The sequence below is a fragment of the Mytilus trossulus genome, chromosome 8, assembly GCF_036588685.1.
Source record: "Mytilus trossulus isolate FHL-02 chromosome 8, PNRI_Mtr1.1.1.hap1, whole genome shotgun sequence".
NCBI classification, from domain to species: domain Eukaryota; kingdom Metazoa; phylum Mollusca; class Bivalvia; order Mytilida; family Mytilidae; genus Mytilus; species Mytilus trossulus.
The window spans coordinates 49,614,833-49,631,405 of NC_086380.1; the positions used below are offsets into that span (position 1 = coordinate 49,614,833).

Consider the following 16,573-nt stretch of genomic DNA (forward strand, 5'->3'; position numbering starts at 1 on the left):
ACATTGATTGTATATTATAAAAAAGTTATTGTAGATTAAGTAAAGACTGACAGGGTGTTCTATTAAACCGCAACACTTTTATTTTGATATTTAAGAATACTATATGTGAATTCCTCCCTGCGTTGAAAACCTGTTGGTGACCTTCTGCTGTTGTGTGTTCTATGGTGGGGTTATTGTCTCTTTTACGCATTCCCCATTTCCATTCTCTATTTTATTGAATGAATAGACAGCATTTATGTTCAACTTTTCACATACTGGTCTTACTTCCATGCTTGATAAGGAAAGAAAAAACAATTATGATATAATGTTTCTAGTTAACCTTATCCATTCAAAAGCAGTTGTTTGTCAGTAGATTTATGCTGAAATAAGTTTAAAATGTCCCAGACAATCTACATAAAATGTCTTTGACTTTCCCTGAAACCATGTCTATTGTTTTTATTTTTACAAAAAAATCAGATTTTCTCTCCTGTTAACTGGAAGATCTATTGTATAAGTATAATTCTTTTCCCCTGGGTATCACAGCAATTTAGCCTTTTTCAGCACTGATGTGCCATGCATCAATCAATTGATTTTCCTATTTTTGTTCACTTACAACATTGTCTAGGTCATAATTTGTTTTATCTTTGACATACTTTTGTATATTTTTTTTATAAAAAGAAACTGATTTTTTTTTTATACAGGAATACAAAATGAAAATCTTTCTAATTCCTTTTTAACTCACTTGAAAATGCTTCTATCCAGATATTGTTTATGTCCCATTTATGGACATTATGTTTTCTGGTCTGTGCCTCTGTTCAGTCCTCTGTCCCTACACCCGCTTCATCATGTTCAGGTTAAGTTTTTGGTCACGGTAGTTTTTGATGAAGTTGAAGTCCAATAAACTTGAAACTTAGTACACATGTTCCCTATAATATGGTCTTACTAATTTTAATGGCAAATTAGGGTTTTTACCCTAATTTCATGGTCCAATGAACATAGCAAATGATAGTAAGATTGGGACATCCCTGTACTATGAACACATTCTTGTTATTCATTTTTCTGGATAACATTTTATAACTCTGGCCAATCGTGTTTATAGTACCCTGTCAAGTGTATAATAGTTGTTATACCAGTGAAAGTACAGAGAAAGAACCAAACAATAATATGATTAGTAGGCCTTTACTTTGTTTTTATTTTCACCATCAATCCATTTTGAAAAGTATTGTTTTTTTTATGGTTTTGACAAATGCTTGATGTGCCAATTTTTTTTTTTTTTTTTATATATATAAACATTATGGGTATAAGTTCATTATTTAGATGTCTAGGATTGAATAAACCTATTTCATAAATTATACATGAATTATACAATATTTCATAAAGCACTGTCTTAAAAGAAACATGTAGTTCTCCACATTAAATCCTTCACCTATGAATAATTGATTATTATAAGGAAATAAAGACAATGTCCAATTTCTTTTCTTGAAGTCAAAATTATCATGTAGATTTCATTCATCATGATTCAGATTGTTATCCTATGGCATAACAAGTTTAATAATCCGGCACATTGTGTATGTGTAATACTAAGCAATATTCATACTACATTATATTATGTTCTTGTCCATAGTAAACATTTGATTTGCCACTGTATGTTAAACAGATGTTTCTCTATCCTACTACCACATCTAAAGAAAAAATATTTGACAATGCTTGTAATTTCTATTTATTTGAAGTAAAAAATGACAAACATTGTAGAAAACATCCATGAAGATATGTATGTAAGCAATTAAATGATGTTTTTATTATAAAATGTTATGAAAGTTTTTTTTTTTTTTCAAAACCTGAAATTTTTTATCAGTATGATTTTAACAGTTATACATGCATTTCAGATTGTTCAAATGTTTATCTGAATAAGAATTTTTTTTTTAAATTGTGTTTTAACTTTATTCTTAATTTTGTTATTGTATGATTAAAGTTGTTTTCAACTCAACTTTATAAAGGAATGTATAGTGAATTTACCTACTTTGTTTTAAATCAAGAAAAATAATTCTGTTACACCAAGTTTATTTTATATCATATTTCCAAAAGTAACTGAATCAGATTTTATGAAATTTATGTTAAATTCTATCATCCAGTTTTTCTTCTATTTACACAAAATTTAATTTTTCATGAACAATCTATTCACAATCTGACCATGAATGCACAACCTGTAAGTTAACAAATGTTTTGAAACTTATCTCTTTTATTATAGTGTGGAAAAAAAACATGATATAATCTAAATGTTGGCAAAGTATAAAAGATGTTTTATTATTTATTAGAATTTGTCATTGTTCCTTATCCATGATTTTAGTTTCACAATTGGCAAATGACATTGTCTTGAAGTCTCTGTCGATCACTTCTTATATTCACCATATTTTTATTTGTAAATAAATTTTACCATTAATCAATTAATCATTCATTTTATACCATGTGTATACATTGATTATTTATTTTGCATTTCATTTCACAGTTATATAGCGTAAAATAATATTTTAATGGATTTGATTTTAAAAGTTTTTTCTTAACAAAAATTTAATGATACAACTGTAAAAGTGATTGGATATCTATACTGTTACTAACAGGATTTTGTATTTAAATGTTTTTCATCAACAAAAATAAAGGATTGGTAGCTTGTTTGATTTGATTAAACTGAAATATTTGGAATGTTTGTATTTTAACATTATTTTAAATCATTTTCAAATGTAATTAATACTGCATTTTGGATAATTTTCAATGATTTACCACAATAAACAGGATAAATACATAAATATCTATAGTTAATAAGAAATAAAATAGAATTAAGTATAAAATAAAATATTATAATTTAGATGTAAATTTTTTAGACAAGTATATTTAATCTATGTAAAAATTGGACAGATGTGTACATATATATTATACTGAAATCAATTTAAAACCTGAGAATTGGTTAAAAAATGTCTGTGTTGAAATGCTACCATAAATCTTATTTTTTTGGTTATTTTCTAGAAAAGTCAAAATGTCAAAAGCAATCAGTGTACTTTGTATAAAAGTTCTGTGAAAATTAATAGTTTTGATTGATAACTGCACATATGTTTAGATTTTTTATTTCCATATATTCCTCCTTAATATTCACTCCAAATGATAGTAACATCCCTAGTCCCAACCTTCTGGCATTAAAGTTATTGTTATACCTCACTATGTTAATGCTTCAGATAACCCTAGTCATCTCAACAAGTAAATGTACTAACATATGTAAGATATTTTAGGATAATATCATTACCAAATATTTAGCTATAAAAATTATTTCAAAGGACAGTACCTTTATCAAAAAGATAGATTTAAATCGCTGATTTGTTTAAATAAAGGTTGAAAGACTTGGTATTATTGGATAATATTTGAAAGGAGAATGAAGAGGTTTTAAGAAAAGAAAATTTGAAAGTTTTTTTAGAGTAAATAGTCAAGGTTATACATGTTTACATTCATAAATGATGTTTTTATACTCCAGTTTGTGTAAAACAGGTAATTTTTAACCAATGCTTAGTATATAAAGGCAATGTTGCTTTTACATGTCATGCCATATCTCAGAAACTATGATTTTTGCATAAAACTTCACCCCCAAGACAACAGGCGTGTCATGTGCTCATGGCGCAGTTGTTTATAAATTTTGGAATATATGTTCAGAATTGTTTAATTAAAGTACATTTCTAATAAGATGGAAGAAACCTAAGTGACATTCACAAGTCACAGAAAAACTTACTGCACAATGGCAAAAAATTACTGAAAGACCAAGCAAGAGTAACCAATATTGTCAGACATTTTAGTGTGAATTTAATATTAATGTGATTGTTCAAAACTTAATAAACAAGATTAATTATCACAATATTCGGAAATGCTATGTGGTATGTGCAAATAATGATATAAAACCTTTGTATTACACACTATCGACATAAATTAACACACATGTAAATCAGGCGAGATATATTAGTGTGTAAACTCTTGTTATTAAGACTACATGTATTTGAATTGATAGAAAAATAATATAAAACTAGGAATAGCATTTTTCTAGAAATGAATATATGCTTATTTATAACGATAAGGAGCATATTTAATTGGATAAACTTTGAAACAGTGGAGTATAATGTGTAAATACTCTGTTCAACTTAGAGAACAGGTACAGTTTTTTAGATGCTGTATTAGTTATCGTCACTGGGCTTCCAAAATGTTGTATATGACTTTTTGGTTAAAAATACTTTTTGACTCAAATGGTCTGGGCAGGCGGAAATTTTGGTATTACAAAATAGCATACAGTTAGGCCAATCAAAACATTTGAGATAAGACATATTACAAAATTGACAATGTCAATTGTTTGTAAAGTTTGCTTCCAAAATGATGTATAAAAACTGTAAAATGGTTTCAGGAATAAAATAATTGTACATTTCTTTATTACTGTGAAATAAATTTAGTTCACAGATAATCCAGAAATGTCAAAGTTTATATTTCATTGCTATTTACAAAAAATTTCAACTTCACATTATAACAATTTGGAAGCATGCATTTTGTTCAAAATTCCAAAGCCTTTTTTATGAGATATTTTTTTCTTAAAAAAATTATTATTTACAACATTTTGGAAGCCCAGCGACGTTATATTTCATTTTTACTTTATGCTTGTTTTATATCTGCTTTAAAAATAAAAATCACATAATACCTTGTTATGTTGTTCACAATTGAGTTGCACAGTATTTTGATGAATACACTTATTTTTATCAAGACATTATCAACAAAAGCAATTTTCCAACAGCACCTGCATATTGCGCATATATCTCCTATTTAAAACAATATTCCAGATCTCGTTTTCCTGCTTACTAAGGTTTCCAAGTAATGAAGTTGATGAAGCTGTCCCTTTGTAAATGTTGCAGACACCATCATGAGTTGGTTGACAGTTATGGAATATATTAAGAACAACATTTTTGCAATATCAGAGCAATTAGTCATTGTAGTAAAAAATATTGTCTAAAAAGAGGAGTTATTTTATGTAGATCTTTTACAATGAAATGTAGGTGTAAACCTAATGGGGAAGGGTTGTGCCTGATGTTCATATGATGAAATCATAATCTTTCAGTCAGTTTAATTGAAGTCTGGAGCTGGCATGTCAGTTAACTGCTAGTAGTCTGTTGTTATTTATGTATTATTGTCATTTTGTTTATTTTCTTTGGTTACATCTTCTGACATCAGACTCGGACTTCTCTTGAACTGAATTTTAATGTGCGTATTGTTATGCGTTTACTTTTCTACATTGGCTAGAGGTATAGGGGGAGGGTTGAGATCTCACAAACATGTTTAACCCTGCCGCATTTTTGGGCCTGTCCCAAGTCAGGAGCCTCTGGCCTTTGTTAGTCTTGTATTATTTTAATTTTAGTTTCTTGTGTACAATTTAGAAATTAGTATGGCGTTCACTATCACTGAACTAGTATATATTTGTTTAGGGGCCAGCTGAAGGACGCCTCCAGTTGCGTGAATTTCTTGCTACATTGAAGACCTGTTGGTGACCTTCTGCTGTTGTTTTCTTATGGTCAGGTTGTTGTCTCTTTGACACATTCCCCATTTCCATTCTCAATTTTAGTAAATAATATCACTTACATCAGAACATCTTAAAATCTACGTTTTTAAGTAATGGTTTGTTAATTGAAAGAGATAATGTTTATAGATATAGGAAGATGTGGTGTGAGTGCCAATGAGACAACTCTCCATCCAAATAACAATAATGTTTACATATATAGCTAGCGTCTTACTAACTTTAAAGGTGTTGTGTTGATACTTCAAAAATTTGCAGCCATATCATAGTTTGCTAATGGCTAATAGTAGCCTCAAGACATTTGGTTTCCAGACATGAGCTGGAGTATAACTTATTTTAAAATAAGATGTGGTATGAGTGCCAATGAGAAAACCTTCCAACCAAGTAGCAATTTATAAAAATAACCATTAATGGCCAAGGTACCGTCTTCAACACTGAGTCTTGGCTCACACGATAAAGCAAAAGTTCCACACTTAACACTTAATATATTAAGTGTATGGATCTCTGAAATTCTACCACTGTTTATTACATAATTATCCTAAATCCATTGGATGTCAGATGTGTACTGACTGATATTTAAATGCTCTTTCTATTAGTTGTCATTTGGCGATGATTTGCTTTGAACTAGATGTCAGATACCTCAAGTAATCTCAGATCTATAATTTGTAACTTTTTGGTTATATATAAAGTCCTATATATATGACTATGTGGTACTTGTTTTTTCTCATTTTTTGTAGGCCACGCGGTTGCTTATAATTGCTTACATCCACTTCATTTGAACATTGGTGGATAGTTGTCTTATCTGCAATCATACCACATCTCCTTATTTTCATACTGCCTTCTATGAGTACTTTCTGAGAAATAGTATGGGCTAGGCTTCATTCACAAGGTTTTGTAACAATACATAATAATAGGGCTGTCTGTCAAAGTCATCATAATACTGTTGGTTTGGAACCATAAACTGTAATATATGCTGTGCTTTGCCAAAAAAAATACCCGAAAAATGACCTTTTTCTAAACTAATGTGGCGAAATATGTATGATATGGTAAACCAAGCATGTGCATAGAAAAAAACAGCCAACGACACAATTTAAATATCCCCATTGAAAAAGACCTCATCATAAACTACCATTAGCCTTACATTTATCAGTTTCAAAGCTGCCATCAAATTAAAGGTACTGAGAAAAATAATAATTGATAATTACTGACACAATAAAATTTATTTGTATGAATGAAAAATTATAAAATACATTAAAAAAGTTAAACACAAACTACACGTATATAAATTAATGACTAGCTTCCATTTGTATTTTCTGATATCTGAAACTGTTTTTCATCAACAAAAGCGTGCTGTTTATTACTTCTATAACCTTTTCTCTTATTATCATTATGTTTTTCACTTTTTTCTGACTTGACTTCAGTATCACAATTTTCCTCAGAGTTATGTCCCATATCCCCATTCTGATTTGAGTTATGTCCCATATCTCCATTCTGATTTGAGTTATTTCCCTTGTCACAATCTTGTTCATTAGATTCCTCAGTTTCTTCATCTTCTGATTCTTCATCTAAAATAAAACATTTTTATTTTATACATGAATATTTATTTGTATCAAAATGTAATCTTCAAAAAAACTCAATAAATGTCACGGATGTCAAGTTGGTCCAATATTCAACATTCAACATTCAAATTTTTTTTTTTTTTTTTTTTTTTTTTTTTCTCGTATCCATTTTCAACATTCAACATTCGATTACAACATTCAACATTCGATTTCAATATTCAACATTCAACATTCCATTTTTTTTTAATTTTTTTTCTCATTTCCATTTTCAACATTCAACATTCGATTTCAACATTCAACATTCGATTTCAATATTCAACATTCTACATTCAATTTTTTTTTTTTTTTTTCTCATTTCCATTTACTACGGAGCCCCGCTAGGGACATGCAAAGAAAAAAAAATATATTGTGCGCACAAAATAATATATTGTGCGCACAACTTAAATATATTGTGCGCACAAAATAATATATTGAGCGCACAAAATAATATATTGTGCGCACAACTTAAATATATTGTGCGCACAAAATAATATATTGAGCGCACAAAATAATATATTGAGCGCACAAAATAATATATTGTGCGCACAACTTATATGTATTGTGCGCACAACTTAAATATGTTGTGCGCACAACTTAAATATATTGTGCGCACAACTAAAACATATTGTACGCACATTATAATATACTGTGCGCACTAAAATAATATGGTGTGCTCCCAAAATTAGGAAAACAGTTTTCACTTGACATGACCTCATTTTACGTGTTCGTGTTATGTGTTCGTGGACAAAATCTAAGATACCAAATGAAATAGTTTTTCTATATTTGGTATAATGTCTAAATGTCCACTTCACAGGTGTCATCTGACATTGACATCATTTTCATGGTTAAGTGGTCTGGCAAAGTAAAATGTTTGTGTTTTGGTGTATTTCTCGGATACTTTAAGCATTTAGTTAAATATATATTTGGGGTATGGAATGTTTGTATGGTGAAATTTGTCTATCTTGCAATTATATTAATCTGACCTTGATTTTATATTCATGGTTCATTGGTCCATGTTATTTGATTCTTGTTTGGTATGTTTTTCAGATACTATAAGGAATAAATTAACAATATTGTTTTATAGAGTGATTGTAATGTATAATATATATTTGGCTGGTCGGTATCGTCATATCTCAGAATTGGTCTATTTATTTTTTTAGATACAATGATAAAGGTATACATGGTATCTAAAACTGTATTTAATGTACAAAATAATTATAAGGCGCGCAAATCATATAAGGGTTGTTTTTCAGATATATTTGGTTCTTCAATACAACAAGGAAAAATCCCGCATCCAAATGCGTGCTTCCGCTGGCCTATAAACAAAAATATGGACACCTCAACTAAACTGATTGAAAGATTATGTTTTAATCATATGAATATCAAGCAAAATCCTTACCGTTAGGGGTTGAGTATCATGCCATCATAAAAATATATGAGAAGAATATAACCCGTATTTGTATGAGCTATGTTGTATATGTATATAGTTGTCTCTTTGGCAATCGCATCGAGGGTCACAAAGTTTTGAATAAATGATACCCCAAAACGGACTATATTTGGAAAAAATGAATCATAATTGTTTCGTTTTTTTTCAAAATATTCCACTGAGGAACTTCATTGGCTATTCCTAAATTGTTTCGTAACATTTTAGTTTCATAATTAATACGAACAACATACTGTAAAATTTTATAATGAAATCGATCAAAAATAGTCTACTTTAAGTGACCTCTTATCCTCTCTTCTATTAAACAGAATGAAACTATATCTTGACCTGAAACATTTGTATTCAACGCTTAAAAATTAATAATAAGCATACTGTTCAATGTCGGGAGCTTGCTATTCAGTGATTGTCGTTTATTGGTGTGGTTCATATCTGTTTATCGTTTTGTTATAGTCATTTTGGGCCGTATAGTTTGCGGTTTGGTGTGAGCCAACGCTCCGTGATGAAGACCGTATTATAACCAATAACTGTTAACTTTTAATAAATTATGACTTGGATGGAGAGCTGTCTAATTGGCACTCATATTGCATCTTCTTCTTTATATATGTACCCAGTTTTATCTTTATTTGATCACAATTTCATGGTGAATTTCGTAGACTGAACACACCGTCACATTTCAATAACGAACAGTACATTTTGGGTGAGAACCTTACTTAACCAATGTCCATGATCAAACATAGTCATTGAACTGAATTTTAATGTGCGTATTGTTATGAGTTTACTTTTCTACATTGGTTAGAGGTATAGGGGGAGGGTTAAGATCTCACAAACATGTTTAACCCCGCCGCATTTTTGCGCCTGTCCCAAGTCAGGAGCCTCTGGCCTTTGTTAGTCTTGTATTATTTTAATTTTAGTTTCTTGTGTACAATTTGGAAATTAGTATGGCGTTCATTATCACTGAATTAGTATATATTTGTTTAGGGGCCAGCTGAAGGACGCCTCCGGGTGCGGGAATTTCTCGCTACATTGAAGACCTGTTGGTGACCTTCTGCTGTTGTTTTTTTATTTGGTTCCGTCAAAAAACAAAAATAAAAACAAAAACAAAAACTACAACAACAACAACAAAACAACTTGTACGTGTATTCAGTTTTCAGTGGATTTGACTTACTCTACACTTTTACAATGATACCTTCTTAGAAACCACATAGTTCATTTAAGTTGGTGACACTTAAAATTCATCATAAACTATAACCAAAACATTTACAATAAACAGAGACGGACGGATGAACGGACGTAAAGACTTTTTAATATACACAATGTAATGAACATCTCTGTTGTCGAACAGGGTAACAAAATCAAAGTCATGAATTGAGTATAAGTGCAAAAAGTACTTTTATTCATATTTGTTACCAGAAAACAGGTAAAGCCATAGTATCAAAGTGTACATAAGTTCGATAGTTTCCTCGCTCTTTGCCAAGTCTGTTTCAAACCGTTCCAATAAACTCTGATATAAAGTGGAGGCTTCCAACGCATTTGTTGGTAAACCAAGTGTCAGACGAAATAAACGTTACTTCTTCAGTATTCCTGTCAGGAGTTGATACAAATGCAATGATGAATATATCCATGTATTCTAGCCCCATTTCAAAAGAAAACTTTATGCATTTCTCCATTCTGCCACTTTAAAAAGGAGATATAAAAGACTATCATGTGTAAGGTCAAATAATTTAACGCACACTATATTATTTTGTGCGCACAATATATTTAATTTGTGCGCACAATATATTTAAGTTGTGCGCACAATATAATTAAGTTGTGCGCACAATATAGTTAAGTTGTGCGCACAATATATTATTTTGTGCGCTCATTATATTATTTTGTGCGCACAATATATTTAAGTTGTGCGCACAATATATAATTTTGTACGCACAATATATTTTTTGTTCTTTGCATGTCCTTAGCGGGGCTCCGTGCTCCGTAATACGGAGCCCCGCTAGGGACCTGCAAAGAAAAAAATATATATTGTGCGCACAACATAATATATTGTGCGCACAACTTAAATATATTGTGCGCACAACATAATATATTGTGCGCACAACTTAAATATATTGTGCGCACAACTTAAATATATTGTGCGCACAACATAATATATTGTGCGCACAACTTATAAATATTGTGCGCACAACATAATATATTGTGCGCGCAACTTAAATATATTGTGCGCACAAAATAATATATTGTGCGCACAACTTAAATATATTGTGCGCACAAAATAATATATTGTGCGCACAATTTAAATATATTGTGCGCACAACATAATATACTGTGCGCACAATATAATATACTGTGCGCACGACATAATATAATGTGCGCACAAAATAAGTAGGAACAGATAACTGCATGTTGCTCCACACGTTTGAAGAATAAAGCTCAAGCTGACATTACCATGTGTTCAAGAAGACTAATTTGAAAGAGGTTTATAAAATGGTTTATGTATGTAAGGTAAGCTTCTTTTTTTATTCAAACAATAAAAGGTATTCTATATAGTGGTTTTCGGAAATGGGAAAGGGTGGGGGTACTTTCTTTTTTGAAATGGCTATCTTATCGGGGCTTTTTATAGCTGACTATATGCGGTATGGGCTTTGCATTTTATATAAAATCTCGCAAAATTACTCATATTTTTGGCACATCTCCGCATACCCAATAATAGGAAGTTGACCCCCCCCCCCCCCCCCCCCCCCCCCCGTGATAAAACCCCTATTTCTTAACCAACTGAACAAAAGTGTATGTGTTTTTCTGTAATTGCCCTGTTTTTTCTGTTATGGCCCTGTATTCATGCCCAGTATGTCTGTATTAAGCAGCCCAGTTAGGGTTTTTAATAAACTGGCAGTTATTTTTGGCAATAATGTACTTATAAAAAAGAAGATGTGGTATGATTGCCAATGAGACAACTATCCACAAAAGACCAAAATGACACAAACATTAACAACTATATGTCACCGTACGGCCTTCAACAATGAGCAAAGCCCATACTGCATAGTCAGCCGCGTATAAAAGGCCCCGATAAGACAATGTAAAACAATTCAAACGAGAAAACTAACGGCCTCATTTAAGAAAAAAATGAACGAAAAACAAATATGTAACACACAAACAAACGACAACCACTGAATTACAGCAGGGGCGGATCCAGCAATTTTAAGAAGGGGGGATTCCTAACCCAGGACAAGGGGGGGGGGGGGGTATCCAATTACATGTCCCCATTCAAATGCATTGATCGTCGACAAAAAGGGGGGTTCCAACCCCTGAAACCCCCCTCTGGATCCACGCCTGTACAGGCTCCTGACTTGGGACAGGCACATACATAAATAATGTGGCGGGGTTAAACATGTTAGCGGGATCCTAACCCTCCCCCTAACCTGGGACAGTGGCATAACAGTACAACATAAGAACGAACTATAAAAATCTGTTGAAAAAGGCTTTACTCATCAGATAGACACAAAATACAAGTGGACGTGGCCGGGTGTTTATACATCCATACACAAAAAGACATTATGAACAGATCTGAGAGTATTCGCAGTTATCTGACAGCTAGTTCAAAGCCACTAACAACTAATAAAAAATCATGCCTCTAAGACTAAACACTCAATCCGTACACATCCAACATACTCTTAGTTGGTTAATAAAATTACATAAGTACAGATCAATCTCTGTTTATTATTATGTGAATAATATTGATACACAATTTTAAGGTATTATATATATATATATAGAAAGATGGGTATATTTTAAATGGAGAAATGGCACATTCACCCGGGGACATCTTAGATCATCTTACAAACAAAAATGAAAAGTTACCACCGTGACGATAATCGTTCCTTTCCCCACCCATCTTTGGAACGCAATTTGATCTGATCCCAAAGGCAAAGATCGTACAACCGAACGAAGAAGGTGATTTATGTCACATCATGTGTATGTCCATACACTAGGAGGCAGACTGAATTTGACCAATATTTGAATTATTCTCCATATTTTTGTACAAATTGGTATAATCTCAAAAACACCTTGTCCAACAAAATTTGATCTAAACTGAGCAGAAAATGTATGCATGGTCCGGCTTCACCCTCATTACTTAAACGCTTCAATTTGACCATCATCCAAGTATGGGTATGCTTACTTAGCAAACCATTGTATATAAATAAGTAGCATATATGACACCACTTACTGTATCTGGTTAAAAAAGTAAAACAATATAAAATTGATATATATATTGACGTCCTTATTACGCTTTGTAAACAAAGCTGTGTTCTAATGATCATAAAAAAAATTGATTGATCCATATGGATATATGTAAAAAAACTAAAAATCGATGTCGGATAACCAAATCTTGCAGCAGATCAACCCCCATCCCCAAACTATTTAAATTAAGTTTTTAATCTTACATTGATCTTTTGATTTCGTCCCTAAATGTGTACATGTTTTTGTTTAGGGGCCAGCCAAAGCATTGCCTTGCTGTGATGATGATCTGTTCATACCCGTAGCCAGGGTGGGTGGGTCGGGGGGTTCGGACGAACCCCCCCTTGAAAACAAATAAGCACTGTTAAAGTCAATGTTCTGTTCGAATTGTGACTGTTAAAGTCGAGTTTGTGAGCCCAACGAACCCCCCTTTGGAAATTCCGGTATCTGGGCCGTTCGCCCTAGTAACATGTTCGCCCTGGGTCCGTTTGCCCTGAGTTCGTTTGCCCGTAGAGTCCGTTCGCCCTACTAAAAAATATTAATATTCAGGGCATTGAAGTTGAATAAACTTAATCAGATATATTTCTATGATTTATATTCTTGAAATTTATGGAAACATGGAAATATCTAAAAGTTTATGGCTTGTTAAGGATCATTAATTTATTGTTTTATGACAAAATAATTCGGATCACTGCTTATTGTGATACCTGTCTTTTGATGAATTTATAATATAAAAAACAAATTTGTTTTGATAATATATTTAGCTTGAAATTAATTTTTAAAAAATGTACAAACTGTAAAACGGATTTACAAGACTTAGTTCATTCATTGAAATACTCTGAGACTAGTCTAAGTTATACTGCATACATTAGTGAATGACTGAATATAATTATTTTGTTAACAAATATCAACAAAGATAAATACATTGTATTCCAGTATTCTACTGCAATCAAAGGGAAAATGATGAAATTGATTGCGGCAATATCAATATTCGGTGATTTTTTCAACAAACTTTAACATATTTTATTCAAATACTTAAAATTATGCCACTAGACAACAATTAGTAAAAAATAAAAATCAGGGCGAATGGACCCTGGGGGAACAGGTATCAGGGCGAACGTGAATTAGGGCGTACGGACCCGGTATTGGAAATTCCTGGCTACGGGCCTGCTGTTGGTGGCCTTCACCTGTTTTCTGCTCTCTGTTTGCATCAGGTTGCTGTCTCTTTGACAGATTTCCTTTTTTCATTCTCAATTTTATTTTACACATGTCATAAACTAAAATTAACATTATTCAGTAAATAAACATCTATGTATACATATTGTCAAATTTAAAGCTATCCAGCATGTTCAGGAGTTGATGCAATAGACAGAAACTATTGTGTATCAAAAATTAGTAGCAAAACAGTATTGTAGCCCTCACAGTTTAAAAAAAAACATTTTTATTGCAAAATGAATGTATTTTGATAAGAATTAATTATTGATTGTATCTTTGATAGAAATTTCAAAGAAAAATGGTCTCCCTGATAGAATTTTTAAAAGAAAGAAACATTCCTGTAGACAAGATAGAGGAAGATAAGGTAAGCATGAATTTGAATATATTACAATTTATAAGAAAAAGACTATGAATATGCATCTGAATGCCATGCTTTTAAAACCTCCATCCATCAATCAAATGTCATGGTCAAAGTCGTACTAACAAAGGATAGACTGAAATTAGAAATAAAATGTTTTCAAACAGCTTTTTTTTTTTAAAAAGGCTACATATATTATTAAAATCTGCACACATAAAAAAATTATACTTATGTCAAGCTGTTCTCCTCAAATCTATGTTTAACCATATTTTTAGCTCACCTGAGCCAAAGGGCCAAGTGAGCTTTTCCCATCACTTTGAGTCCGTCGTTGTCTGTCGTCGTCCGTCGTCTTCAACTTTTACAAAAATCTTCTCCTCTGAAACTACTGGGCCAATTTAAATCAAACTTGGCCACAATCATCATTAGGGTATCTAGTTAAAAAATATGTCAGGTGACACGGCCGAGCCTCTAGTTAATATTGTTGTAAATAGAAAGTGTAAATTGCAAGGTGAGCAATTTCAGGCTCTGTTGTATATTGACATACATCTGTTGTACAAACAAAATGATACAAGCTCTTATATCAACATTTGTCTCTTTGATATTTTCAGCTTGATTGCCAAGTGATATTATTATTGTCTGATGATGAACAGGCAAAGTACATCCCTATCTATGGGAACAGGATAGCTGTGAAAAATTTTTGTAAGAACCAGGGTGGTACAGGTTCAAAGTCCAAAAAAAAGAAGACACTATTACATAAGATAAGAAAAAGACTCCATCCATCATCAAAAAGAAACTTGTTTAAAACAAAAAAAGATATAAATGAAAGCTCAAGTGATAGTGATGACAATCCTTCTACTTCCAAGAATATTGGAAATGATCATGCAGCAAAAAGTGAAAGGCGTATAGAACTTGGTTGGCTGATGAAAGAAGGAGATAGGATGAAACAAGTTCGCGGGCCAACTGGAGGGGGGACGAGACATCTTATTGTTGATAAAGATACTCTAGTGAGTACCATAAAAGAAACAGCTTTAACACTTTACTTTCCAAAAGGAATATCACCCAGGGGTAAGATTGAAAATTTTGTGGTTGATATCATGGACTTTAAACGCCAGTCAGCTAATTTAGATTTGTCTGTAGAGAATATTTATGACCGAAGCAAAATGAGGCTGTTAAGGTTTAATTTAGTAACTGTACCTAAAGAAAGGGATTACATTGAACAAGAAAAGAATTCAACAACAATGACCAAAGAAAATGAAGACCAAGAAAGTGTTTCACAGCTGTTGAGGTTAGAAAATCATGAAAATAACAGTTCTCATAATTCTTATAATGAGCATACCAGTTTGAACATATGCAGTGATGATGAAATTCAGTTTGGACCTGTATTGGCTGATATTGATGATATCTATGACTCAACAATTCCTTTGAATGATATCCACACTCAATCTGACAGTCAGCCAGAGAATAGTTATATCGCCAATGATCCTGGAATAATCACTAATAGTCTTGGAATAATCGCCGATGGTCCTGGATTAATAAATAATGAACAATTATTTCTTGATCCATCCCATTCTGTGGAAATTAGGGTTCATAGAGGAAATTTAATGAAAGAAATGATGAAAATATTTTCAGATCCAACAATAATGTATGCTACATTTTTTTATGTCAGTATGATATTGCCAACTGGAAAAGCGGAAGAAGGGGTAGGGGAAGGAATTTTTAGAGATTGCCTTACTGAATTTTGGAATGAGTTTATGGACAATTGTTGCATTGGAAATTCACAGAAAGTCCCTACAATAAGACACGATTTCCAAGAGGAGCAGTGGCTGTCCATTGGCAGAATTATATTTAAAGGATGGCAGATAGCCAATTACTTGCCCATTGGACTTTCCATAATTGTTATGGAAAATGCAATGTATGGAAAGTTTAAGTCAGATTTAATGGAAAATTTTCTTTGTTTTATCACTGAGGAAGACAAAACATTATTTTCAACTGCTTTAAAAGATTACGAGTCAGTTGACAATGTTGAACTTATAGAAGCGTTAGAGAACCATAGCTGCAGGTCTGCAGTCACAAAAGAAAGCATTAAGCGTATTTTGCTAGAAATCGCACATAAGGAAATGGTTCAGGAGTGCAACTTTATAACTGATGTTTGGGCCAAGATATTA

At 32.0% G+C, this 16,573-nt stretch overlaps 2 protein-coding genes across 3 annotated transcripts in view; one reads left to right on the plus strand and one right to left on the minus strand.

The window, feature by feature from the left end:
• LOC134681093 (uncharacterized) overlaps positions 1-16,573 on the plus strand; it is a 280,458-nt gene that overhangs the window by 108,840 nt on the left and 155,045 nt on the right. The window lies entirely within an intron of this gene.
• LOC134681962 (uncharacterized) overlaps positions 6,765-16,573 on the minus strand; it is a 29,319-nt gene continuing 19,510 nt past the window's right edge. For both annotated transcript variants that reach the window (XR_010100730.1, XM_063541591.1), the window contains exon 2: positions 6,765-7,131. Coding sequence is in view for 1 of the 2 variants with exons in the window: in XM_063541591.1 (XP_063397661.1) it covers positions 6,853-7,131 (279 nt within the window). In the remaining variant the exon portion in view is untranslated. The remainder of the gene's footprint in view (positions 7,132-16,573) is intronic.